We start from the raw sequence: 27,248 nt of genomic DNA on the forward strand, positions 1-27,248 counted from the left end.
GCAAAAACAACCCCACGAATCTCAGTGGCTCAACTCCATACAAGGTTTTGTCTTCTCACATGAAGTCTGACCGGGCATTCCTGGTCTGTGGTGACCTTCCAACCCATGTGGTCATTCAAAGACCCAAGCTGCTTCCCTCTCATGGCTCCAACCTCCTCCAGGACCAGGTCTCCTATCCATCATCCAGAAGATGGGAAAAGAGAATGGAAGCTTGTGGGAAGACTTCATGAGCTGGGCCAGAAACGGGCTCATCACTTCTGCCCATGTGCCATTGGCAGAACTCAGTCACATGACCTCCCTAACAGCAAAGGATGCTGGGAAGTACAGCCAAGCTGTATATCCAGGAAGAAGAGGGAGTGGATTTGGGGAGTATCTAGTTCATCTGGTGCCAAACTTCCCTGGGGCCTAAAATGGGTCTGCTTCCCTGGAGGAGTTCCTGGACACAGCTTACTCTGCCAAAAACAACCAGAAAAAGGACTTCTCTGCTCTTGCTGCATCTTCATTATTTCCTCAGTGTGCAGTCTGTTCCATGGATATCTTGGCACAAGTGGCCTTTGCTCCCTTTTGGATCTGGCTCTTACAGTGAGATTTCCAGGGTTGAGGCTCCAGACACCCGAAACACTAACTGAGAGGCATGGAAAAGCATCATGAAGGGCATAGGTCACAGGTTCAGACAGACATAGGAACTCTCACCAGCTGTGTGTCTGGAACAAGTTATTTGGTCCCTCTGAGCCTCAGTTTCTGCCTCTGTGAATAGTGGGCAATAAAAGCACATGGTACATGTATTTATGAGAATCTGATGGCATAAAAAGGTACCGACAGCCCAATAACAAAATGGGCAAAGACTTGGATGGACAGTTCTCCAAAGAAGATACTCAACTGGTTAATAAGCACATTCTTAGTGGGGGCAATATTTGCCACTCCAAAATGTATCTCCTTGACATGAGGATTAATTCAGGCTGGTTATTTTTTTTAACACTAAAAACATTTTTATTCTACTATTTGGGGACTAATAAAAATATTTTCAGTTTTGTGCATATTCATAAAAAGTAACCACTTTAAAATACTCCTTGTCTAATATGCAGGAGTAGAAGAAATGGAATAGCCCTCATAGTCAACAAAAGAGTCCGAAATGCAGTACTTGAGTGCAGTCTCAAAAACAACAGAATGATCTCTGTTCATTTCCAAGGTAAACCATTCAATATCACAGTGATCCAAGTCTATGCCCCAACCACTAATGCCAAAAAAGCTGAAATTGAATGGTTCTATGATGACCTACAAGACCTTCTAGAACTAACACCAAAAAAAAAAAAAAAAAAAAAAAAGGATGTCCTTTTCATCATGGGGTACTGGAATGCAAAAGTAGGAAGTCAAGAGATACTTGGAGTAATTGGCAAGCTTGGCCTTGGAGAACAAAATGAAGAAGGGCAAAGGCTAACAGAGTTTTGTCAAGAGAACACACTGGTCATAGCAAACACCCTCTTCCAACAACACAAGAGACGACTCTAAACTTGGACATCACCAGAGGGTCAATACCAAAATCACACTAATTTTATTCTTTGTAGCTGAAGATGGAGATGGTCTATAGCAGCAAAAACAAGACCAGGAACTGAGTGTGGCTCAGATCATGAACTCCTTATTGCTAAATTCACACTTAAATTGAAGAAAGTAAGAAAAGCCACTAAACCACTCAGGTATGACCTAAATCAAATCCCTTACAATTATACAGTGGAAGTGACAGATAGATTCCAGGGATTAGATCTGATAGATAGAGTACTTGAAGAACTATGGATGGAGGTTCACAAATTATACATGAGGCAGTGATCAAAACCATGCCCAGGAAAAAGAAATGCAAAAAGGCAAAATGGTTGTCTGAGGAGGCCTTACAAATAGCTGAGAAAAGAAGAGAAGCAAAAGGCAAAGGAGAAAAGGACAGATATATCCATCTGAATGTAGAGTCTGTCACTGTTTTCACTGTTTGACTGTGTGGATCACAACAAACTATGAAAAATTCTTAAAGAGATGGGAATACCAGACCACCTGACCTGCCTCCTGAGAAATCTGTATGCAGGTCAAGAAGCAACAGTTAGAACCAGACATAGAACAATGGACTGGTTCCAAATTGGGAAAGGAGTATGCCAAGGCTGTATATTGTCACCTTGCTTATTTAACTTATATGCAGAGTCCATCATGCAAAATGCTGGGCTGGATGAAGCACAAGCTGGAATTAAGACTGCCGGAAGAAATATCAATAAACTCAGATATGCAGATGACACCACCTTTATGGCAGAAAATGAAGAGAAACTAAAGAGCCTCTTGATAAAAGTGAAAGAGGAGAGTGAAAAGGCTGGCTTAAAATTCAACATTCAAACAGTGAAGATCATGGCATCTGGCCCCATCAATTCATGGCAAATACATGGGGTAACAATGAAAACAGTGACAAACTTTATTTTCTTGGGCTCCAAAATCACTGCAGATGGTGGCTGCAGCCATGAAATTAAAAGATACTTGCTACTTGGAAGAAAAACTGTGACAAACCTAGACACCATATTAAAAAAGCAGAGACATTACTTTGCCAATAAAGGTCTGTCTAGTCAAAGCTATGGTTTTTCCAGTAGTCATGTATGGATGTGAGAGTTGGACCATAACAAAGGCTGAGCGCCAAAGAATTGATGCTTTTGAACTGTGGTGTTGGAGAATACTCTTGAGAGTCCCTTGGACTGCAAGGAGATCAAATCATTCAATCCTAAAGGAAATTAGTCCTGAATATTCACTGGAAGGACTAATGCTGAAACTGGTCCAATACTTTGGCCACCTGATGTGAAGAATTGACTCATTAGAAAAGACCTGGATGCTAGTAAAGATTGGGGGCAGGAGGAGAAGGGGTTGGCAGAGGATGAGATGGTTGGATGGCATCACCGACTCGATGAACAGGAGGATGAGCAAGCTCCAGGAGTTGGTGATGGACAAGGAAGCCTGGTGTGCTGTGGTCCATGGGGTAGCAAAGAGTTGAACATTCTTGAGTGACTGAACTGAACTAATATGCAAATCTACATAAGTAAAGAACTGCTTCTATCTTTCTTATTAACATTCATTTAAATATTATACATCATTAATATATTTTGCCTATAGCAACTTTAATATATCCTCTGACCTTTAACAGAAATTTTTTTTTTCAAAGAATTCTAGAGCATTACATTTCATGGTCTCATAACATAACCTCATTGGAAAATATAATTCATTCTTTATACCCTATAGGCTGATTTATTTACTTTATTTTTGGCTGCTCTGGGTCTTCGTTGCTTTGCACTGGCTTTCTCTAGTTGTGGCAAGCTGTGTCTACTTTCCAGTTGCGGTGCGTGGGCTTCCCATCGAGGTGGCTTTTCTTGTGAAGCGCGGGCTCTAGGTTGCCACGGCTTCCGTAGTTGCAGCGCACAGCTTAGAACTCTCAGGCTGCAGCGGTTGCAGGACGCAGGCTTGGTAGTTGTGCACTGGCTTAGTTGCTCCGCAGCACGTGGAATCTTCTCCAACCAGGGATCGAATCTGTGTCTCCTGCATTGGCAGGTGAATTCCCATCTACTGAGCCACCAGGGAAATCTTAGGCTGATTATTTTTAAGAAACAGAAGACCTGGGAAATTTTTTGGTTACTGCCCCCTTGACTGCCTGAAAGATTTTAGATAAAGAACCTGTGACAGGAATAGAACTATCACTAGAGCTATATCTGCAAAGAATATGGAGCTAAGCATGGTCGGGGAAATTGAGGAAGGTCTAGAGATCAACATCCAGTCTGTGTCTCATTGTTTCTGCATGATGCAGCAAGCGTTTATTTACCAAACATTTGCGCTTTTTCTTCCTCCCTGTGAATTGTTTTCCTCCTCTTTGAAGTCTCAAATTGCTACCCCCAACATTTTCTTGTCATCAGCTGAAGATGGTATTTAATATGAGGGCTTCAGCTCTCTTGGCAAGTTACTCAGTTTTCCATGGTCTCCCCTGTGAATATAATGTTATTAAACTCTTGTTTGATTTTCTCCTGTTAATCTGTTTCATGTCAATTTAATTCTTAGACTGGGCAGAAGAACCTAGATGTGTAAAGGAAATTTTTCTTCCTCTTCAGCGACAGGAAAAGGTGCTTAACATCACTAACCATTTAGGGAAATGCAAATCAAAACCACAATGAGATACTTCAGATTCATTAACATGGATATTATGAAAAAGCAAGGTTGGTGAGGGTGTAGGGAAATCGGAACCTTTGTGCATTGGTGATGGGAGTGTAAAGTGTTACAGTCGCTGAAGAAAACAGTATGGCTGTTTCTCAAAAAAAAAAATTAAACATAGAACTACCATATGATCCAGAAATCCCTCTTCTGGGCATCCACACACAAGAATTGAAAGCAGGGACAGGAACAGATATTCGTACACCCATTACTCACTTCAGCATTTTCTGAAATAGCCAGAAGGTGGAAACAACCCAAGCACCCATCGATGGATGAATGCATAAGCAGAATGTTGTCTAAACCTACAGTGGAATATGATTCAGCCTTAAAAGGAAGGAAATTTTGACACCTGCTACAATATGGATGAACTTTGAAAGCAAAAGAAGGCAGTCACAAGAAGACAAGTACTGTCTGATTCCTCAAGGAGTCAGACTCCTAGACACAGAAAGCAGATTGGTGGTTGCTAGGAGCAGTGGCAGGAGGAAATGGGAGTTATTGTTCACTGGGTCCAAACTTGCAGTTTTGCAAGATGAGAAAATTCTGGAGATAGATTGTGCTGATGGGTACACAGCAATGTGAATATACTTCATGCCACTGAACTGAACACTTAGAAATGGTTAAAATGTTAATTTTTAAGTGATATATGTGGTTGTTCGCTAAGTCCCATCCAATTCTTTGCGACACATGGACTACAGCACGCCAGGCTTCCCTGTCCCTCATCATCTCCTGGAGTTTGCTCAGATTCATGTCCATTGAGTCAGTAATGCCATCCAACCATCTCACCTCATTCCCTTTTCCTCCTGCCCTCAGTCTTTCCCAGAATCAGGGTCTTTTCCAATGAGTAGGCTCTTTGCCACAGGTGGCCAAAGTATTGGAGCTTCAGCATGAGTCCTTCCAATAACTATTCAGGGTTGATTTCCTTTAGAACTAACTGGTTTTATATCCTTGCAGTCTAAGGGACTTTCAAGAGTCTTCTCTAGAACCACAATTCGAAAGTATCAATTCTTCAGCACTCAGCCTTCTTTATGGTTCAACTCTCACATTTGTATGTGACTACTGAAAAAACCATAGCTTTGACTAGATGGACCTTTGTTGGCAAAATGATGTTTATTTTACCACAATAAAAAGAGGGGGTGGCCAGGCATGTGCACAGATAGAGGGAAATGTCTGGAGCATGTGTGTTGCCCTCTTTAGAGGTCAGAAAAGGTAAGCTGGGTGGGGCTGGCTAGGGCAGGGAGTGCAGCCCCCAGGGGGACCTGGAGAGACATCTCACTGGCCACCACATTCCTCCTACCATCCTGGGGTCCCACAGGCATGCCCTGGGCTTCCCACCCCATTCCCCACTTGTTTCTGTCCTGCTTCCGATGCTGGGAGAATCCCCCATGTTCCACAACAGTGATGCAGCCTCCCTGTTCTTTGAGGCATCCATAGAGGGTCCCAGCCACCAATGGGTCTGCAGAATATAGGTGAGAATACCTCTCTCCCTACCATCCCACTGACCCTGCAAAAACCCTCTTCCCTGCTACCCAGTGCTGCTCTGGTGATTCTTCAGCTCAGAAGATTCCCAGCTTCCTTTTTTCCCTGAATAGCATCCTCTTTTCTCACTCCAGCTTCAAAGTGTTTAACAGCAGACTTCCTGCCCATTCCTTCCTCAGAGACAACACACAGTGAGAAAAACAGTGAGCGGGACAGTGGTCTTGACTCTTCAGGAATTCAATCATGAAAGATGTAAAAGAAGTCTAATGTAGGATTAATAGAAACAACCATAAGCAATGCATGAACCTAAATGGGACCATGGCTCAATAGTCGATAGATAGATAGGAAGGAAGAAAGAGAGAAAGAGGGAAGACAGGAGAAGAAACTTAAAATACATTTCAGGACAATTGGAGAAATTTGAATATTAACTAAATGTCATAAGAGATATAAGAATCGTTAGTTTTGCTAAGTGCAATAATAGTATCCTGTTCATGTAAGACAATGTCCTTATACAGTGGAGGTACATGCTGAAGAATTCAGAGGCAAAGTATCAGGCAACCACTTTGAGATGGCTTGGCAAAAAGAAGAAAGATGAATCAAATATGGAAAAATGCAGGAAAGCTCTTTGTTTCATCCCTTTTTTATTGTTTACAAATTTTTCAAAACAATAATGTAAAAAGACAAGCAAAATTCTGCCCACTTTCTGGCTGAAATGTCTCTCATTCCTACCTTCGTTGATTCCCAGACAAGAACAAAGGCTTCTCTCTCTCCCCAAGACCCACAGCCTTCGAATCTCTGATAGGACTCACATCTTCTTTCTACTACTGAACTGGGGCTCCTTAGGGCAAAAACTTTGACTTATTTCCCTACCTCCCCTCCTGCCCCACCTGCCCCTCCCTGTCCACCACAGTGCCAGGCACACATCAGGGTTGACTAACAAGCACCAATGGTTCCTGTGTGTCAGGCACCGTGAAAGTCCCTAGATTTGTGAACTCCCCAGGGAGTGAGTGATTCGGTGAGGGGGCTATTAGCATCCCATTTTACAGATGGGGAAGCTGAGGCTCAGAGCAGTTAAGTCACTTGCTCAAGGTGATACCCCTCATACGTGGTTGAGTCATGTTTGTCTCAGGTCCTACCAACCTAAAAGCCTGGCTACTGTGTCTGAATTGAATCTAAACTCAGTTCTTAACACCCGGATGAGACAGGTGGGGTGACCATTCCAAATTTGTGGGAGCAAAAGCTGGGCCAGAAGAGGACAGGGGACATTCCCAAGGGCTGGACAAAGAAAAGCAGTGCTATCTCTGTGTTTTGGTACCTGTTCCATGCCAGACTCTGAACCGGTACCTTAAGGACACAAACTCAATTCCCACAGCAGTCCTCGCAGTGGGGGTGGAGGGAAAAGTGTAATCTGGAGTCAGGACCTCAGACTCCAGAGTTAGCTGGCTGGGGCACATCCAGGCTTCCCACTTCTGGGATGGTGATACTCAGAAAATACCTTAACTTTGGCATGCCTCAATTTCCCCATCCATAAAATGGACCACAATGATGGCATCTTGCTTACACCTGGGTTTGGTGCCATAATTTGCTGAATTAGTCATAGAAAGCACTTAAAACACTGCCTATCTCAGATTAAGTGTGAAATCAGAGAGGCAGGGTAGCTGTCTGAGACAGCATGGAGATAGTGCCAGAACCAGGATCATCTGACCCCAAAGTCTTGCTTTCTAAATCCTTCTTTGGAGCATAGTATGGGGCCAAGAGAACAAGGGTCTCTACCCCCAAATATTTGGTCCAACCTGGTTCTTGTCCTTTATGAAATGTGGGGTTTCCCAGGACTTGCCTCTCCCCTCACCCCTCTCCCCTTCCCCTCTTCCTTTCTCTCCCCCTCCTCCTCTTTCTGGGTTTTCCCAGTGGCTCAGTGGTAAAGAATCCACCTGCCAATGCAGGAGACATGGGTTCAGTCCCTGGGTCGGGAAGATCCCCTGGAGGAGGAAATGGCAACCCACTCCAGTGTTCTTGCCTGGGAAATCCCATAGGCAGAGGAGTCTGGCGGCCTAGTCCATAGGGTCACAAAGAGTCGGAGAGGACTTAGCAACTAAACAATGTCCTCCTCCCCTTCCCCGGCCCCTCCCTGTTCCTCCTCCCCTTCCTCCCGCGCACCCCCCCCCCCCCCGCCCCAATTCTCATCATGGGCAGAACAGAAAGAGCCTGGGACATCAGTTTGTATCACTTCTTGTCCCTCTTTGGGCCTCAATTTCCCCATCTATACACTGAGGAATGTGAAGGTTACTACTTCATGTCTGCATGGGCTGGACAGATTCTCTGAGCTTGAGTAGACATTGACCAGTGCCAGGGATGCCCCTCCCTGTCAAGGAGGGTCCAGCCTTCTAGCTCCATACCCCAGACAGCTTTAGGGTAAAAGAGAGGTGCCCCGGGAGCTATGACCCCTCTGCCCAGCCCCACCTAAACCAACTGGCTCCAAAGCCTGCAGCCATAGCTCACAGGCAGACTGGCTTTGCTCTGGCTGGCAGCCCAGCGTCGCCTCGATGGGAGTGCGTTTACGGTTAACTCCTGCCCCAGACTGACTGGGCTCCTGCTAGAGTCTCCTGGAGTCTTGGGGATTATTGCCACTGCCTGTGGGGAAGGCAGCCTCGAAAGCTGCTGTGCAGCGCCCATTCACACCAGCAAGCTCTGAGACCAGTTTGGTGGGAGCTGATGGCCAGTCGTGCCTGTACCTCTTGTCACGGCCTCTGACAGAGAGAGCCTGGGAAGTTGCAGCTGGGAAGCCCCCTCCTCAGTGATCAACGCAACTCCCTCCTTGAACAGATGGGAGAACCGAGGCCTCATGAGGGGCAGGGATCTTTCAGGGCATGCTGCTGAGTTCAGGACTACCTGAGGGGCCCCAAGTTACCAGGGGTGACAGCCATGTGTTTCCCCTGGGCTCACAGCAGGCGAGTGGATGATGGGAGGGAGGAGATGAGGAAAGCGCAAAAGAGGAAAGGAGAGGTAGTGGGGATGGAAGTGGGGAGGCCAGGCTCTTTGCCGTGTCCTGAACCGCCCGCCCCCTGGGCCTGCCTGCTCTTCTCTGTGGCGGGGGAGGTGGGTTCTCTTCTCTGATGCTCTCTGTGACTTGGCCCCCTCTCAGGGCTTCAGTTTCCCTGTCTGCCCTGTGAAGTGGGGCTGGCGCTTTCTTTCCACAGGCTTTTGCTGTATTGAGCCCCTACTGTTTGCCAGGTTCCATGCTGGCCTCGGGGAACACCTTGATGAACAAGGTCCCCCAGGTGCTGGGGTGTTGAGAGGTTAAGGGTTAGAGGTCCTTCCTGGCATCGGACAGCTCCCTTCCAGACCAGGGGAGAGTTTATCAGACCCCAGGCGGCGGGACCCCAGAGTCCTCCTGGCCGGCCTGCCTGCCTGCCGCCTGCACTCTCCAGTCCTCTGTCCTTTTGTTTTCGGTCCACTTAGGAGCTAGGGCCCCAGCACAGACCCTAGGACATGTGCCAGCTCCCAGTAGGAAGGCAGCCTCAGCAGATGGGAGGAGAGGAAGCCCTTTGAACCCTAACAGGCTGGGTCCAGCCTCCCAGGCAGGTCCCCATATGTGGAGCCAGCCCAATCCCCCCACCACGAGCCGCTCACCCAGAGCCAGGGAGCTGCTCGCTCGGTTCCTTGGCAACATCCTGAGGAATCCAGTTGCTGCACACGCTCCCTTCCTCTCCCCTCCCACCGCCTGCCTGCTGCCTGCGGGGGCTGGAGGCGGAGGCGGAGGCAGAGGAGCCCCATTATAAATCGCAGCAGAGCTCAGGTGGCCAGGGGACCAGCGCTGAGCTTCGACAAGCGCCCCTGCTGCCTGCCCGGCGCCCCTGGACCCCCACCCGCCCCGGCCATGGGTCTTCCGCCTCTCTCGCGGCCGCTCTGCTTGGCTGTCCTCTGCCATTTGGTTGCGCTGCTAGCCGGTGAGTGGGGTGGACTCAGCCATGAGCCGGGTAAAGGGGAGCCCTTAGCCCCACTTCTGCCCCTCAAGCCTGACATCAGGGCCCCCAGAACCTTCCCCGGGTAAGGCTGAGATCCCTGGCAGCCCCTTCTTGACATATATGCCGGGTGGGGGAAGTAGGAGCTGGGTGCGGGGGTAGAGGGGGATGTGGCTGGACACCTCTCTGGTTGTGTGGTCTGCCCACCGGCTGGAAAAATTTACTCTCACCAGAGACTGTCCCTGCCTGGCCCACTTGGCAGTGCAGGGAGGTGGTGTGGGCAGCAGACAATGCCAGGTGTGGGGTGCCGGGAGAGTGGGGGTGGTGGGAAGCCTGAGGAGCCTCTCGGTGGGCACTCGGATGGAGCCCTGGGAGACCTTGGGCTCATCTTCCTTTCCGGGGTTAATATGTAACCCTCGGTCCTGATTCCCATATACTCGGCTTGGCCCCAGGCCAGGCCACAGTTGGGACTTTCTCCTGCCCAATTTCAAGGCCTCCCCAGGAGAAGGGACCCAGGACCAGTGGAGGTCAAGGTCATTGCAGCTCATGAATTGGGCTCATCACTGTGCCTCTGGTCTAGACCCCAATCCCTCTGCCCATGTCTGTCCCCACCCCACCTCCCCCTCTCAGGGTACTGTCCTTCTCCTCCAAAGCACAGTTTAGAAAATGTTTTCACCTCCAGTCACTTGCTTTCTGGAGCCTGGGACCTGGGAGGGTATGATGTATCGATCCCACCCAACATAAGTAAGATGGAGGCCCAAAGAGGTTGAGAAACTGACCTGAAGATGCACAGCCAGCAAGCAGGTAGGACAGGAAAGGGTAAGAGTGGGTGCAGGAGGGAGCGTGGATGCACGCGCCCACTTCTGTGGATCTCACTGCCTTCAAGAGCTGTTTGAGCCAGCCCTATCCTCTGGGAATACCCAGGCCATCTGGCAGATTGAGGCTCAGAGAGGGTGGGAGGCTGCCTTAGGGCACACAGCCAGTCTGGGAAAATGATCACCAGTCTCTGGCTTCCAGGACACCTCTATGGAGCGCACTGTCCCCCGAGTCCCTCTGTTTGGGGAAAAGCCACCGGTGGGGCAGAGAGCAGGTGAGTGGAGATGGTGCAGGCCAAGCGCTACTGACCTTCCTGCTTCCTAGGCTTGAACCTCTGAGCCCTGAGGTGTATGCGGACAGTGAGGACTGGAAGATGAGGAGTCAGGTGGAGGTTGCTTGGCCATAGCTGTGACCCTGAGTACAGTATTGCCTTCTTTGGTCCCAGCTGCTGCACCTTTAAATATAGCTATTGCCTATATGTGCGTGGTGAGGCGAGGACACTTGGCAAGTGGGAGAAAGAGGAGGATCGCTTCTACTAAGCTGGGTTGGGGGGTGGGTTTCTTCTCTGCTAGGATGGAGGAGGGATCCTGGGTGGGGGGCACTCTGGAAGCTCTATCCAGCAGCCTGAGTCTTCAAAACCATCAGGGGCCCACCTTAATCTTGGCCACTGGTTTTGCTGGGAGATATTCTCATTATTCTGATCTTTCTGAGGCTCCGTCTCTCCCGTTTTACAACTGGGCATTTGGCTAGGTTCATCTTGAAAATTCTTAGCCATGCTGACATGTGTGGCTCAGAGAGACCCCCTGGGAGCCCCTACAGGACTTAGGGACTGGACCACAAGCTGGAGAGGCAGAGGGGGGGGGAGCTGGGGACTTTGTGGCTACCGCCCTGGCTGGTGCAGGGTGGCTGCGTCAGTTCCCAAATGTGGGTTTGCGGGGCTGTGTCAGGCAGGAGGCGCCTCTGCTTTATATAACAAACCTGCAGATACAAGTCAGAACAGAGAATTTTCCTCCCTGAGCACTGACGCATTCACTCCCACTCAAGCTCTGACAAGAAAGAGGGAAAAAAAAAAAAAACTGAATTAAGCTGCTGTCGTCTGCCCCCCTGATTAGAAGTAGGGGTGGGTGGGAAAGGCAGAGGAGGATAAATCAAGAGTGTCAGATCCAGGCCCGGGTCGAATCTAAATTAAAAATTCCTCTATTTCCTGTTGGTTGGGATTTTACATGTACAAAGTGGCTTCCTTGTGCATTTTGTTAATTCATTTGGTAGATAAGCCCCTACTATGTGCCAGGTACAATTCTAGGTGCTGGGGCCACATCAGTGAATAAAATTGCCAGTGATCCCAGCTCTTGGGGTGCTGAACATCAACTGGAGAAGACAGGTAATACTCAAAATGAATTAGTAAAGGATTTGGTCTGTTAGAAGGAAAAAAAAAATGCTGTGATTAAAAAAAAAAAACAGGGATCGAAGGGTGGTATGGAAGATGTTGAGATTTTACGTAGGGAGTCAGGGGAGAAGGGAACATTGACTGGGGCAGGGGAGAGAATCATGTGGGTATCTCTAGGGCAGTGGTCCTCAGTGCTGGAGTTGGCCCCCAAGGAGACATTTGGCAATTTCTGGCCACATTTTTGGTTGTTATGTTTTGGTTGGGAGGTACTCAGGCACCTAGTGCATCGAGGCCAGGGGTGATGCCAAACATCCTACGGTACATGGAACAGCCTCCCCAACAAAGAATCACGTGGTCCAAAATGTCAGTGGTGTTTGCTGTTGAGAAAACCCTGCTCTAAGGGTCCAGATATTTTAAAAGCTTTATTCTCATAACCATCCCATGAAGCAGTTATTATCATATCCATTTTATAGGGATCGGAAGCTCTGAGAACCTGAGTGACTCGTCTGAGACACACAGCTGAGCAATGGCTCAAGCTCTCTATCACCCAAAAACCCAGAGACCCAGAACATTCCCATCTTTCCTGCCTATAACCCTCCGAACAGTCTTTGAGCTCCAGCCTAACGTACACTTCCTCCAAGAAACCTCCTTGATCACTTGCAATTGCAGGTGGTCTCTCCCTCATGTAAACCGCAGCTTCTCTGAGGTCTGTTCTAGAACATGGTGTTTTTTCTTGGCGTTTAAGGCAGCCTAGAATAGTGGATATTGGAGAAGGAAATGGCAACCCACTCCAGTGTTCTTGCCTGGAGAATCCCAGGGATGGGGGAGCCTGGTGGGCTGCCGTCTATGGGGTCGCACAGAGTCGGACACGACTGAAGTGACTTAGCAGCAGCAGTAGAATAGTGGATTGTCTTAAGGGCTGGGAGGAAAACCAGATCTGCCACATCTGCCAGCTGTGTTGCCTTGGGCAAGTCATTAAAGCTCTCTGATTCTCAGCTTCCACATCTTTAAAATGAGGATAAAAGTAATCTTTTTGCAGGAATTAATGACAACAGATGTGTGTGGGCTGAGCGTAGTGTCCAATACACCACAGGTGGTCTGCTAAGAAAAGTTCTGATACTCTGTGGTTCTCTCTTAGCCGTCCATCAGGTTGAGAGACTTCTGAGGCTGAGATGGGCCTTCTTCATCCCTCTGCTCCTCACAGGGCCTGGCCAGAGGCAAGTCAGCATTTGTTGGTTGACCGAGTGAACACGGTGATCTGATAGCATTTATTGGGATTGAGGTACTCTCTCCGAGCTCAGCATCAGCACCTCTGGGAGAAGGAGTTCAGAGTTAAGGACAAGAGGGCCTGGGTCTTTGTAGATACTCAAAAGTAACTCAAACAGATGTTGGCCGAATCAGGGAGTGGATGGATGGATGAAGGATATGTGAGTGGGCTGGAGAGAGATGGAGGGATGGGTAGATGAAGGGGGTGGAGGGTGCCTAGGTGGACAAGTGGTAGGTAGGTGAGTGGGGCACGGGTAGATTGATGGACTGGAGTGAGTAGGGCTGGGTGGGAGGTAGACAGGTGGATGGCAGGGAATGGGTAGCAGATTGACAAGAGGGGGCAGATAAATGGATGGATGGATAGACGGGTAGGCAGGTGGCTGGAGGGATAAGTAGACTGAGACATTATTTCATGCAATGAATATTTATATCCACCTTAAGCTTGATGATGAGAAACACTGTGACACCAAGACATTCAAGGTCCCTGTCCTCCTGCATTCACACGACAGTTAATAGACGACTGGCTGGTTGAGACATTATCCCCAGTTACAGAAAAGAAAACTTCAGTTCCTAGAAGGAAAGCCCGCTCGGTTGGTTACACCACCTTCCCAGGCAAAAGCGAGAAGAGAACCTGGCCAAGGCCATCAGGCATCGTGGCAGAGGGTGGGGACTGTGAGACAGGCTGCCTTTGTGGCTCATTAAGCCCTAGAAGTGGGCATAGTGGATGCAGAGTCAGAAGAGGGCACTGAGCTTCCCTAGTTTGTCCCTCCTGCCCACTGGGCAGCCTCCTCCTGGCTCCAGGTCATCAGGGGCACCATTTTTCTGGGGATTCCCCCCGGAAGTCACCTGCCACTCCAGTCCCGAGGACTGACTCTTGACTCTGCTCAGCAGGACTGGGGGAGGCTGCTGCTGAGTCATTCTGAGGTCCTGCTGTGGGGAAAGTAGGGTGACAAGGCAAGGAAACTTTCATATCCTGGTTCCTCAGAGAGAAAGGGCAGCTGGTGATTCAGGGACCTGCTGCGGGGAGCCCCCCTGCCCACCTCGGGGGGCTACTAGTGATGCCCCCTGATGGCCTGGCCCTGACCTTGCAAGCCCTGACTCCCCCTACTCCCCACAAGGCAGGGTGGGCTGAGGCAGGGGGTGTGATGAGAGAAGGGGCGGCAGATTTTAGAAGGTATGCGTGCACACCTGTATTTGGGAAGGCGGAGCATATTTGGTTTCTGTGTCCACGTGCATTAAGTATTTGTGCAAGAGCAATGTGTGTTCTGGTGGAACCCCGGGGATCACTGGGGACCTCCCAAGCTCTGCAGAAATAAAATAAGTTTGTTCTTTCGGCTCCACTGCCCTGGAAGTCCTAACCTCTAGATTTTTCAAAACCCTCTGAGGTCTTGCTTCGGCTGCAAATGACCTTGACTCTGATCGGAAACTCAAGCTCTTCATTTTTAGACCTGCCCCTCTCGAACTTATACCAAGCAGAGTAGATTTTGCTGGAGATTTTAGGGGAAGGTAGAGATGCAGTGCAAACCACATTGAATGTTTATATAAAATATCTGGGTTCTCAACTGTCTGTTGAGTCACCGTCATTCTGTCCTGGGCTTTCTGTCTGGCTCCACGTGGGACCCAGCCATCTTAAGTCCCCGCCTATCCCATTCTGCCCCCACCCCATGCACAACCCCATCTCTATCCCTCCTCCCTACTCCTGCTGCCCCAGCTTGTCTTGGGAATCCAAATGGCCCATTTGGTTCCTCTCAGGAGCTGCTTCCCAATTCATCCTGGCTCTTTTTATAGACAATTTATTTATTTCTGTATTCGCTTTTTGGCTGTGCTGGGTCTTCTTTGCTGCACTCTGCTTTCTCTAGTTGAGGTGATCAGGGGCTACTCTCTAGTTATGGTGCTCAGGCTTCTCATTTCAGTGGCTTCTCTTGTCGCTGAGCACAGGCCAGAGGGCACTCAGACTCCGTAGTTGTGGCTCCCCAGCTATAGAGCATAGGCTCAATAGTTTTACTGCACAGTCTTAGTTGCTCCACAGTATCTGGGATCTTTCCAGATCAGGGATTGAACCCGTGACTCCTGCTTTGGCAGGTGAATTCTTTACCACTGAGCCACCAAGGAAACCCTCATCCTGACTCTTAACAGCAGAACAAAGGATTGTCTACTCAGCACACTGCTTAGAAGGTGGTTATCGTTATATATTTAAATTTTTTGTTACCTGCTACTTCGGCCTGGTGGCATGTATGCCTTTATGTGGTTTTTTTTTGTTGTTGTTGGGCATATATATGTGTCATTACGGTAGTTGCCGGTGACTGTAATGTATACAGGGAATACACAAGGAATGTGAATGGACAGAGATCTAGGGGTGTCTCAGAGGCTGTGGAAATGGATCAGGCTGAGATGGAGGGATGGGATCCCAATGCGAGGGGGTGAGAGTTGAGCAGGTGACTTACTAGAGTAAGAGCACGGTGGGGGGAATGGCAGGGTCACGGGTCCAGAAGGGCCGGGAGCCAGGTCTGGCAGGAGAGCCTGTTCCGTCACTTGCTGGCTGTGTAACCTCAGGTAGATCCTTGTCAGTTTCACACTCCTCTCCCCTGGTGAACCCACTCCAGCAACTGAATTTTAAAATTAAATAAGATGTGACAGACAATAAGAGCTTTATAAGAATTCATTTTCCTCCATCCTTACAACAAACCTGTGAGGTAGATTCTACTGCTGTCCCTATTTTACAGGTAGGGAAACTGAGGCCTAGAGAAGTTTGGCCGGGGACAGAGGGCTGAGGTCAAGGGTGTGGGGCATTGGTTCTGGCTAGGAGGGTGTGTCTGGGACAAGCTGGCATGGGGCTGGGAAGCCAGATGTCCACAGGCAGTCCCGCTGACTGGGGGCCTCTGTGGGGTCAGGGCAGCAACACGGTGTGAACAAGTGTAACTTCTCCTGCAACAAAATGACCCAGAAGATTCCCGTGTCTCGTCTAGTCGGCTACCAACGAAATCGGGAGTCCTGCAATGATGGAGCTGTCATGTAGGTACTGCCCTCTCAGCCTCTGTATTCCTTTCAGCCCCTGGTCTATGCTAATCCATGTCCACATCCTGTCACCCCAACTGGGCTCCTGGGCAAGGGCTTTCAGCAAGTGTTCCTCTTGCTCCTGACCTGCTAGCCTCCTCGCTGACCTTAATATCTGTGCCCTGAGCAAACGTGAGCCATGACATTCCTGAATAGCCTGGAGAAGCCATCCGGGGTGGTAATTCCTACTGGGCCAAAGGGTGTTTTATGCAGCACTGGAACCTGCTGGGTTTCATGGGAGAGGAAAAGCATAGTGTTCTGAAAGTGCAGGCTCTAGATGCCAGCAGATCTGGTGTGAATGCTGCCTTTACCGCTTACAGTCTGGGTGGCCCCTGTGATCTTACCTACCCTCTGGGCTCTGGTTTCCTTATCTGTTAAAATGGGTAGTTTTGAGGAGAATGAAAGGAGATAGTGAAACTAAAGCTCTTGGCAGTGTGCCTGGAAGCTGCTAACAATAAGAGAGGCCAAGGTTATTATCTCCATTGAACAAATAAGGAAACAGAATCCCTCCCACACTTCAGACTTCCAGGAGGGGTCAAGCCAAGCCGGCTTCCCCTCTGGGTGTTGGGACTCCTGGCCATCTTGGCTGCTTGCTAATTTGGGGTCCCTCTTGGGTACTGCCCAGTCGCCCAGCCCTCAGGCCTTTCCTCAGGACTGACCTTTGGGTCCTAAAGCAGTCTCAGCCAGACCCTGACTCCTGGCAACAGGAAACAGCCTGTTCAAAGCCTGTTTCCCAAGCTAAAGCAGGCTTTCTTTAGCCCAGCTAAAGAAAATTGTACTTCCTCCCACTGATTACTAAGACGGCAAGTGCGCTACAGCCTGACCTCTCTGCTCATCTGTCAAACCTCACTTCCCCCACGCTACCCTATATGTTTGCTTCTCTTTTGTAGGTGAAGGGGAAGTGGGATGCTCCAGAGAGGGGATGACGGCACTGGGACAGCACTGCGCCTGTGGGTCCTTCAGGGTCATGCTCGCTTTCTGGACCTCTCTGGCTTCCTAGCATATTGGAGACAGGCACATTTTTATTACCCCTCTAAGCCTCAGTTTTCTAATCTGTAAAATGGGGATGTATATAGTAGCCATCTTGCAGAAAGGGTATGAAGTTTAACCAGACAAAATTTCCAGCACAGGCCAGGGTGTGGAGCAGGGGTCCCAGCCAGTTCTGAGCTGTGGTCTTGGTACTAAGCCACATGCAGGCTTCAAAGGAAGCTCAAGATTTGGATGGAACTCAGGGTCCTGAAGAAAGGAATGACCACCCACTCCAGTATTCTTTGAGCTTCCCTGATGGCTCAGATGGTAAAGAATCTGCCTACAATCCAGGAGACCTGGGTTTGATCCCTGGGTTGGGAAGATCCCCTGGAGAAAGGCATGGCAACCCACCCCAGTATTCTTCCCTGGAGAATTCCATGGACAGAGGAACCTGGTGGGCTACAGTGCATGGGGTCGCAAAGAGTCAGACATGACTGAGCATCTAACACTTTCACTCACATTTCACTTTCAGGGCCCCATCAGGGCCACCATATAGAGAGTTGTAGCACCCTAGGGGCCCTTGTAGCCTGAGGATACACTCTAGGAGAGGAGAGAGGTCCAGAGGGCAGCCTTCAACTGAAGGAGAGGAGGAAGAGGAGGTTATGACATTGAGTCTTTTCCACCACCAAGCTTGCCAGTCACACACCTCGTGGCAGAGAACACCTGGGATATCTCCCAATCAGAAAACTCACAGCGAAGAGCCCCCATCTTCACGTTCATGACATTATGACTTACATTTTTATTGTCTTTCTGGTCAGGAAGATCCCCTGGAGTAGGAAATGGCAACCCACTCCAGTATGCTTGCCTGGGAAATTCCATGGACAGAGGAGCCTGGTGCATATCAGTCCATGGGGCTGCACAGAGCTGGACACGGCTGAGCGACTGAGTTCTCATGCACACACTCTGAACCAGGTGCTTTACATCCTTTTCATTTTTTACAATAACACAGAAGCGGGTGACCAACTTGTCCTGGTTTGCCGGAATTGTCACAAAAAGACCCCATCAGTCCCAGTTTTTCTGGGATGGTTGGTCACCCTGCAGAAGACAGGACTCTCTTTCCAGTTCTCAGGTGAGAACACAGAAGTTCTGTGAGCTGAGCTGCCTTGGGTAAGAAGCTCACAGCTCACAGCTAGTATGTGGGGGGGACTTGATTTCCAGCTAGGTCAGCTCACCTGCAGAGATTTTGTGTGATGCTCCTACTCCACGTGGCATCTAAGCATCACTGGCTCCCTTGTCTTCCTTCCTTGCAGCCTGAAGACTGTGAAGGGTAAATCATTCTGTGCTGACCCAAAGGAGGAATGGGTCCAGAAAGCCATGAAGCACCTAGACAACAAGGCTGCTGTGTCTCAAAAGAGTGGCACATTTGAGAGGCAAACCAGTGAGGGCAAGCCCAGGACCACCCTGGGCGCCAGGGAGATGTACCGGTCTGCTGCCTCAGAGGTGAACTTCACAGGCGAAAGCAGTGATCTGGGGGCAGAGAGTGCCTTGGGGACTTCGCCAGGAGTGGCTGGTTCCATGGGGACCAGGTCCTCCTCCACTTCAAAAGCTCCAGATGGAGGGACTCAGAAAACTGAGCTTTTCAACGAGGCTGCCGTCACCACCACCACGTCTTGGCAGAGTTCTGCTGCCGACCAACCTGAGGCAGGCCTCTGGACTGAGGGGAAAGCCTCTGAGGCCGCCTCCACCCTGGTCCCCTCCACCCAGACCCTCCCCACCCCAGTCCCCTCCACCCAGGCCCCCTCCACCCAGACCCTCCCCACCCAGACCCTCCCCACCCCAGTCCCCTCCACTCAGACCCTCCCCACCCCAGTCCCCTCCACCCAGGCCCCCTCCACCCAGGCCTCCTCCACCCAGACCCTCCCCACCAAGACCCTCTCCACCCAGACCCTCCCCACCTGGGTCCCCTCCACCCAGGCCCTCCCCTCCCTGGTCTCCTCCACCCCGGTCCCCTCCACCCAGGCCCCGACTCTTTCCTACACTGTCTTAGAGGACAGCAGTGGGCCTGGAAGCCTAACTGTGGGAATCAAGGTACAGGACTCTTCAAAGAACTCTCTAGGGTCCAAAGAAATGAGTCCCTCTTCAGCTCACATGGATGCCTTCCTGGGGTCGGCCACTGTGTCCAGCATCTTCGAGGTCACTGTAGCCTCTGAAGGGACCCCCAGCATGGATGCACTGGCCTCGGGCAGCTGGGGCCCTGAGACTGAGGAGCTCCCCAAGGCCAAGGAACCCGTTCTCACCACCGCAGGCCCCCGGAGTCTGGGCATCCTTATGACGTCTGTCCCCGACTCCCAAGTGGCCACGCGAAGGCAGGCCGTAGGGCTGTTGGCCTTCCTCGGTCTCCTCTTCTGCCTGGGGGTGGCCATGTTTGCCTACCAGAGACTGCAGAGCTGCCCCCACAAGATGGTGGGGGATGTGGTGGAAGGGATCTGCTATGTCCCCCGGAGCTGTGGCAGTAACTCGTATGTCCTGGTGCCAGTGTGAGCTCCCCTCTTGCCTGCATCTGTCCAGTCATTCAACTCAGCGGCCCGGGGTCCCCCATCCTCACACACACCCTCACCCAAGGGCCTGGTCCAAGCTGGGATGATTGGAGCAAGGAGGCAAGGTCATCTGGGTGGGTCTTCTCCCAGCTCCTGGGGGCCACCCTTGACCATTTGTGACCTACTGTGGACAAAACAGGTGGCCTCCCCAGCTCACTCCAATGTCCCAGGACAAAAAATGCCCCTCTGCTGTTGGCTGGTTAGAGGGTCCCTTAGACACCATGCCAGCCCCCATGAACAATTATTTACTGAACGCCCAGCCCCTTTGACCCACTCCCCCTGTGTTACCATGGACATTCCATCTCACAAATGAGCCTCAGATCAGGCCTCTCCTGCCCACTCCCTCGGACCTCATCGCATCTCTTGGTCCCGCTGCGGTCGCCAGCCACCCCGGCCACCTGCGGTGCTAGTTTTTCATGTCCCCTGTACAGACCCCATGCCCCAGGAGGGGACCTGTCTTTTCTTGCATGAGGTTAGTGTGGTGTTTCCTGGGACTGCTCCCAGTGAAGGTTCTGCCCTTGGGCAGGCATTTTGGGAATGAGAGATGAAGTAATCTGCTGGCTTGGATTCCACTCTCACCACCCCTCACCCCCCACCCCCCACCCCCGACCTCCGCATCTGTGAAGGAACATTGACTATGAATGTAAAGGCTGGGAGTTTAGTCCCAGGCCCTCACCAGTCCATCAAGACATTCATCCCTCTGGTGTCTCATCTGTGAAAGGGAAGAGGGATGGTAGATATGTGGCAATAACCTCTATCCCTGTCAGGCATCACTAGTTGATCCAGAGACCCCTTTCTGCAGACCCTGGGTGCAGCTTCTCAACCTTCAGCAGTAGAGATGCTCTCAAGCATCGATGAGACAGGCACATCCATGGATGCCGTGGCCAGGAGGTCCAGCCCCCACCCCCACCCCCTGCCCCCCGGCGACTTGTGACAGCCTACCAGGTCACAAGTGACAGGCTGTGGGAGAAGCAGAGGCCTGCAGGCTCCAAGAAAGGAGCCAGGGAGCAGCTGCAGGCAGTAGCCACACCCCTTCCTCCTCCACTCCTTCATGAGGGACCCAGGTCCAGCGTTTTCTCTTTCTTTCCCACAGCTTGGGTTCCTCTTCCACCTCTCACTCCTTGAAAACACTGTCCTCTGTATTCTGAGCTCTTCTTGCCTCCCCTTCACCCCCACCACAGGCAGGGCCAGGAATTTCCATGATGTTTTCCATGAGATCAGAATCTACCATGGAAACCTGAGGTTCCCATGTTTATTTCTGAAAGGGACTCTGTCCTGTGGGGAGAGATGGGCAGGGGAGGGGAAGTTGTGGGCATGACGTCAGAGGTTCCCTTTTAGGCACTGAAGACTCAGGCAGGCCTGGGTGAGGCTGAAGGCTTTCTGGACTGGCCAGCACCCCACCATCAGAGCCAGACCTGCAAGTCCTACCCCTCAGGGTCTCTGGTGGCAGCTCCCCACCTCCCTCTGGCTGTCTCTGAAGGTGTTCTTTGCACCCCACCAGAGGAGCCTCCCATGGGCCAGGCTCTTCCATGTACAGGTGGCATGGTCCTTTGCAGACAGATGCTGAGAGAGTGCACACGTGGCTCTGGTCCACAGAGAGAGGGAAGCCAGCTTTCCCTGTCTGCCTGGCCCTCCTCCATGCCCGTGAGGGTCTGGCTTGGGTTGGGGGCACTCTGACCACTCAGAGAGGAGGACAGCAGATCTGAATGCACTTTTGGGGTTCTTCTTGATGGGGAGCCTTCAAGGGATGGGGCTCCAGTGATGGGGCTCCCACCTGTGATAATGCGGCTGGGGACAACAGGTCCCCCTTCCACAGACTTTGTGAGGTCCTCTGGAGAAGGACAGGAACAAAGACAATGTGGGGAGGGCTTTGGAAGGAGTTGGTTGATGCTTTTGCTTTTCCAACCCTATCGCCAACGTCTGTGTCATTTTGTATTTTACTAATAAAACTGAAAAGTCTTGAGTGTGCAATGTAGTTGTTTTTCCTGGGTCAGACTCAGCAACCGGGGCCTCTGGGACGATGGAACAAAGGAGGAGCCAAGACTGTCTGGGGAAGTGGGACTTCTCCGGCGCACCAGTGGATATGACTCTATGCTTCCACTGCAGACGATACTGGTTCGATCCCTGGCCCTGGGGTCCCGCATGCTGCAGGGCGGTGTGGCCAAAATAAACAAAAGACTCTCTGTGGAAGCATTGGAGACCCCTGGGGCAGAGGGGTAGCAGGAGAAGGGGCCCTGGGAACAGGGGTGAGGACGGCTGAGCCTCTAGCCTAGTTATGCTGTGCCCAGGTATGTGACACTGGGCATGCATAAAATCAGGTGAGACTTCACTCTACACCTGAAACTAACACAACATTGTTAATAACTATACTTCACTATAAGAAATTTAAATTTTTTTAAAGATATTAAAAAACCAGGTGAGAGATTTCCAGCAGCTTCCATCCCTGGCAGGAATTAGATTCCCTTATGAAGTCCCCCACCCTGCCCCCTCCCACTGCGCAGGCCTCTATAAACAACCATCTTGAAGGCCTTGGTATCACCATTAGGGATCTAGTGACCCATGGGAGCAAACTGGGCCACATTTTCCTCTTTACAGCCTCAACTCACTGCTGGTCCAGATAAAGATCAAAGAAGGATTACTTCTCAAGGGACTTGGGTACTCAGAGGTGTGACTCAAGTATGGACCACCAGTGCCCAAGGTGGCATCATGAGCTGCTGTGTACAGTTGTGTAGATTGGAAACTGTGCAACGTGCCAAAGGCCAAGTCCAGCTTATTATACAGTATTGCATCAGTCCTGAATATTCATGGGAAGGACTGATGCTGAAGTTGAAGCTCCAATACTTTGTCCACCTGATGTGAAGAACTGACTCATTGGAAAAGACCCTGATGCTGGCAGGAGGAGAAGGAGAACAAGATGGTTGGGTGGCATCACCGACTCAGTGGACATGAGTTTGGGCAAACTCCAGGGGACAGTGAAGGACAAGGAAGCCTGGCGTGCTGCAGTCCATGGGGTCTCAAAGATTTGGACATGAGTGAGCGAATGAACAAATAATTGCATGGATTCTTAGACACACACTTCTTTTTTCACGTTGTACTACCTTTGGAATCAAGATGTGTCTTACAGTCAATGACTTGTCACAGTTTAATTGACAGGTCTTTTGTTCTCTACTGGTAGTTTATTAAATATCAGAATGTTTTGCATTAGAGGCATTTTAGGTTTGATGTCTACATGGAATTTTTTTTTTTTTAATTAGAGGCAACACTTAAGAAACAGGAAACTACACACACCGGCCCACTTTTCTAGGTTCTCTTAAGTAATTCGGAAGGTCTCAGCCCCACTGTGTGCTGTCACCCGCAAGACGACGGTGGGTAGGGCCTGAGCCGTGGCTGCGCCCTGAGATGGAGCAGGCCAGGGTGACAATCCTGAGTTCTCTACCACCCCTTCCACTTCTTGGCGTTCCGGATTCCAATGGCCATGTCAATTGCCATTTATCATCACCCTTCTCTTGTTTTTCTCATAGAGAGGATATTTTTCTCTTAGCCCAAGTCTTCATCAAAAGCGGGACCAGGAAAGACAGCATATGATGGGCCCTTAATTTTTCTTAACATGCAGCTTCCCTCATTTCACCACGTGCTGAGCTCCATAGACATTTGGGTTTGAAGTTTCTGCAAGAATGTGAGATTGCTGCCTCGCCACTCAGCTTGTGGGATCTTACTCCCCAGACCCAGGATAGGACCCATGCCCCCTGCAGTGGGAGCCCAGAGTCCTAACTATTGGACCACCAGGGAAGTCCCTGCAAATTCTAGTACTGCCCTTAGCAGCACACAATAGCTTTCCTGTTCCACTCCAAGTCCAGTCCCTCCTGCTTTTGCCCGTTCCTACCCCCAGGAAGGAGCTGGAGGCAAAGTCATATCCCCTCAACACCTGAACACCAGCCTTTCAGCAACATGCAACACCAGCAGCGGCTTTGAAATGAAAAGATTTGTCCCTGATTTTTCATCACATTCTCAGATAAGGTCAAGCTCTTCATGTTCCAGAAGAGAATGGAGAGCAAAAGAAATTTGCATTCTCCTTCAGTCCAGACCAACTCCCTAGGGATTTGGGGTTTGATTTTTCTCTTTCAGTTGTGGACCTCAACTTTAGCTGAAGTGATTCCCCACAATTAGTGCAGAGTTTGATGGAGGCTTGAAAGTGGAAGTGAAAGTCACTCAGTCGTGTTTGACTCTTTGTGACCCCATGGACTATATAGTCCATGGAATTCTCGAGGCCAAAATACTGGAGTTGGTAGCTGTTTGCTTCTCCAGGGGATCTTCCTAACCCAAGGATTGAACCCAGGTCTCCCACATTGCAGGTGGATTCTTAACCATCTGAGTCACCTGAGGCCTCTGAAAACTTTGATAGAGTGATCAGGGCTCTGAGATATAATATACTATTACTAATAATATAATATTATTTATATTATTATCACTGTTGTTGTTGAGTCGATAAGTAGTGTCCAACTCTTTGCGACCCCATGGACTAGAGCATGCCAGGCTTCTCTGTCCTCCACTATCTCCTGGAGTTTGCTCAAATTCATGTCCACTGAGTCTGTGATGCTATCTAACCATCTCATCCCCTGTCATCCCCTTCTCCTCCTGCTCTCAATCTTTCCCAGCATCAGGGTCTTTTCCAATGAGTTGGTTCTTCCCATCGGGTGGCCAAAGTACTAGAGTTTCAGCATCAGTCCTTCCAAGGAATATTATTATGTTATAATATTATTATAATATCATATTATAATAATAGTAATATTATTATTGTTATTAAAATAGCCTTTGTTTATTTAATGTTTACCATATGCCAGGCAATACACTAAATTCTTTATGTACCAGGGCTTCCACTTGCAGATGATGAGACTAAGGTTTTCAAATCCACAGGACTTGCCTAAGGTCAAACAGACTGTAAGCAGCAGAACTGGAACCTGAAGTCTTTCTCCAGGACTTGAATCTTAACCACCGTTTCTAAAATTGTGAGCCACAGATTGTCAAAAGTAGAGACTCCCGAGCCTCACTTCAGCCCTGCTGAATTCAGGGATGGGAGAGCTGAGAGTCTGCACTTTCAAGCCGTTGCCTCTTTCCTCCCGCCTTCCTCTCCTCTCTTTCCCTCCCCGCCTTGCCCTGCCTTCCAAACTAGGGGATTTGGCACCCAGCCAGAGTTTTAGAGCCCTCCGCACCAGGCCAACCTGCCTCCACCCCACCTAGGCATGCAGGGTCCTTTGGGCGACAGCTACCGGCAGCCCTCTCACCCTCTGCCCTTTGCTGTTATTCCCCTTTGCCTCTCCTGTGTCCTCTGTACATTCCCCAAAAGGGTGAGGCCAGGCAGAAAAACACAAATGAATGGTTGGGAATTTCCAGTGTGAGGCTGAATAGTAAGCTCCTGGGAGCCATGAAGTGTGTGTGTGTGTGTGTACATACACATGCCCTGCTGCTCCTGTGTACTGGGATTAAAGAAGAGATCTAGGGCCAGAATGCCTTTCCCCAGATGACCGCAAACTTTAGCTGCCAGACCCACGCAGGATCTCATCAACCTTACCAAATTGGCTGGAAGTGCTGGTACCTCTGAACCTAGGAGGATTCCAGAGCAGGGCACCTGTGGGAAGAGATGCCTCTCTCTTACCTTCAAGGGATCTTTTGTCCCCAGGGGAAAGAACAGAATTATTTCTAATGAGCATCTTGCTATTTAGCAATACAGAAGTGGAATGTAACATGGTGATCTTTGGCTGTGTGACTTTAGGAAAGTTGCTTAATCTTTCCAGGCTTTTGGTTCTACTTTAGTAAAGTAGAATTCACGATCAAAGAGTTTGAAACGTCCTTTTTCTACTCAGTTTTGTTATTGGTTACCCAAATAAGACTGTGGAATTATGAGAGATATATATCAGTCTTCTTGGTTTTCAGTAAAGGAAGATAAAGACATGATATAGTGTCAGCAAGCAGATAAAAATAATTTATGACTTGCATAATTTTTCCCCTAAGCTAATGGATGCTGTTCAAGTTGATGGAACTTTTTTTCTTCTAAATTTCTTTTGAACTTGGCAAGGTCAAAACACTGGCATCCTAATTAGAACCAGACTAGCAAGATGTCTGAATCTGAGACTTGGACAGAAAGGAAAGTTAGTTTCAACATCAATTTCTCCGAGCATTTCTGGCTTGCTTCCCCTAAGCACTCAAGAGGGCCACTCTTCTTGTTCCCTTGGGGTTGGTGAGGTGCCAAACAATCAATTCTGAGCTGGCAGTGGGAATAAAGTTTGTCAAACCAGATTCAAACATTTAATTATTGGTGAGAAACCCTTGAGAACTTTTAGTTCCTGGAGCCAGAACTTGGCAATATTCCAGATGATGACTGACTGGTCCATTACCCTGGTTCCCAGAGTGAAGGTGACTCAGAACCTCCAGCCACAGAAAGAGCCCCAGCAGCTCCATGTGGAAGAAACAAAGCTTTGCAGTTTTAAACCAATGAGAGTTTGAGGCTATTTGTCATTGCAGCGTAACCTAGCCTATCCTGATTGATGTGGCAGTCAGGAAGAAGAAATATATTACCTGGACTTAGCAGGAATGACTTGTCAGTTACCTGCATGATACTATTGAAAACTTGAACCATTCCCTTAACTGGGGTAAACAGGCTTTCCAAGACCAAACTTGCCCCTCTGTCCTTGCTCTGTTTGCAGACAAGATGAAGGCCACCCTTAGCCTGTCAGCTATTAATGAATTTAATCTGGAATTCTTACTGAGTGGAGGTGGAAAGAAGAAGCGTTTTGTAGCTCCTCTGAAATACACTGATGCTGAGGAGTTCTAATGACTCAGATATGCTGGTGATCCCTTGCAGCAGACAAGGAAGTAAATGTGGAGAAGAATATGAAAATGATTGAGCACCAGCTGTTTGCCAGATGATCTAGACTAACCAGTCTCTAACATAGCTCCAAAACCCAGAAGTCCAACCAGGGTAACCTTGGCTTCTTGGCACAGAAATCTGGCACAGTTCTAGGGACTGACGAGTTCGTTTCGGTGTTTTTGTTTTCCTGGAGCATTTCAACCATCCTGCTGGCTCCAGTTCATTTCCCTTGATGTTGATTCCCCCATCCTCATTATAACCCTCACATGACCTGGCTAATTTCTGTAAGATCCATGAGAGCAGGCATTTGTGTGTGTTGGTCTGTGCTCCAGTGACCACCACCCACCACAGGTCCTGGAAGGAGAGAAAGAGGGGCGGAGCCAGGGCCCACAGCCATCTGTGTCCACTGGCACTCTCTGACCTGATGCCTGTGCCACGCCCCTTCTGATTTATGGAGGCCTACCCATCCATGGGTGGGGGGCGGGAGGTACATTTCAAGGCCTTTCCTGGTGAAAATATTTAATTGTCTCCAAGTGATGTCAGACACTTAAAGTGGCCTTCTGTTAAGATGTGATCACCCCAAAAGCCCTCTGAACCTCCTCCACCACATTCTCATCAATAAATTGCTCCTCAGGCCCAAC

At 49.6% G+C, this 27,248-nt stretch overlaps 1 protein-coding gene across 1 annotated transcript; it reads left to right on the forward strand.

The window, feature by feature from the left end:
• The first annotated feature begins 9,270 nt into the window (after positions 1-9,270).
• Positions 9,271-21,710, forward strand: CX3CL1 (C-X3-C motif chemokine ligand 1). Its single transcript, XM_006059058.4, has 3 exons — positions 9,271-9,638; positions 16,014-16,134; positions 18,456-21,710. The coding sequence occupies exons 1-3, from the start codon at positions 9,569-9,571 to the stop codon at positions 19,684-19,686; spliced, it is 1,422 nt and encodes a 473-aa protein (XP_006059120.4). The 5' UTR covers positions 9,271-9,568; the 3' UTR covers positions 19,687-21,710.
• The last annotated feature ends 5,538 nt before the right edge of the window (positions 21,711-27,248 follow it).

The sequence above is a fragment of the Bubalus bubalis genome, chromosome 18, assembly GCF_019923935.1.
Source record: "Bubalus bubalis isolate 160015118507 breed Murrah chromosome 18, NDDB_SH_1, whole genome shotgun sequence".
In the NCBI taxonomy this organism is placed as follows: domain Eukaryota; kingdom Metazoa; phylum Chordata; class Mammalia; order Artiodactyla; family Bovidae; genus Bubalus; species Bubalus bubalis.

Coding starts and splice junctions, on each gene's coding strand:
- CX3CL1 (XM_006059058.4), top strand. CDS start 9,569: ATGGGTCTTCCGCCTCTCTCGCGGCCGCTCTGCTTGGCTGTCCTCTGC. Junction 9,639..16,013: donor TTTGGTTGCGCTGCTAGCCG/GTGAGTGGGGTG, acceptor CTGTGGGGTCAG/GGCAGCAACACGGTGTGAAC. Junction 16,135..18,455: donor TGCAATGATGGAGCTGTCAT/GTAGGTACTGCC, acceptor CCTTCCTTGCAG/CCTGAAGACTGTGAAGGGTA.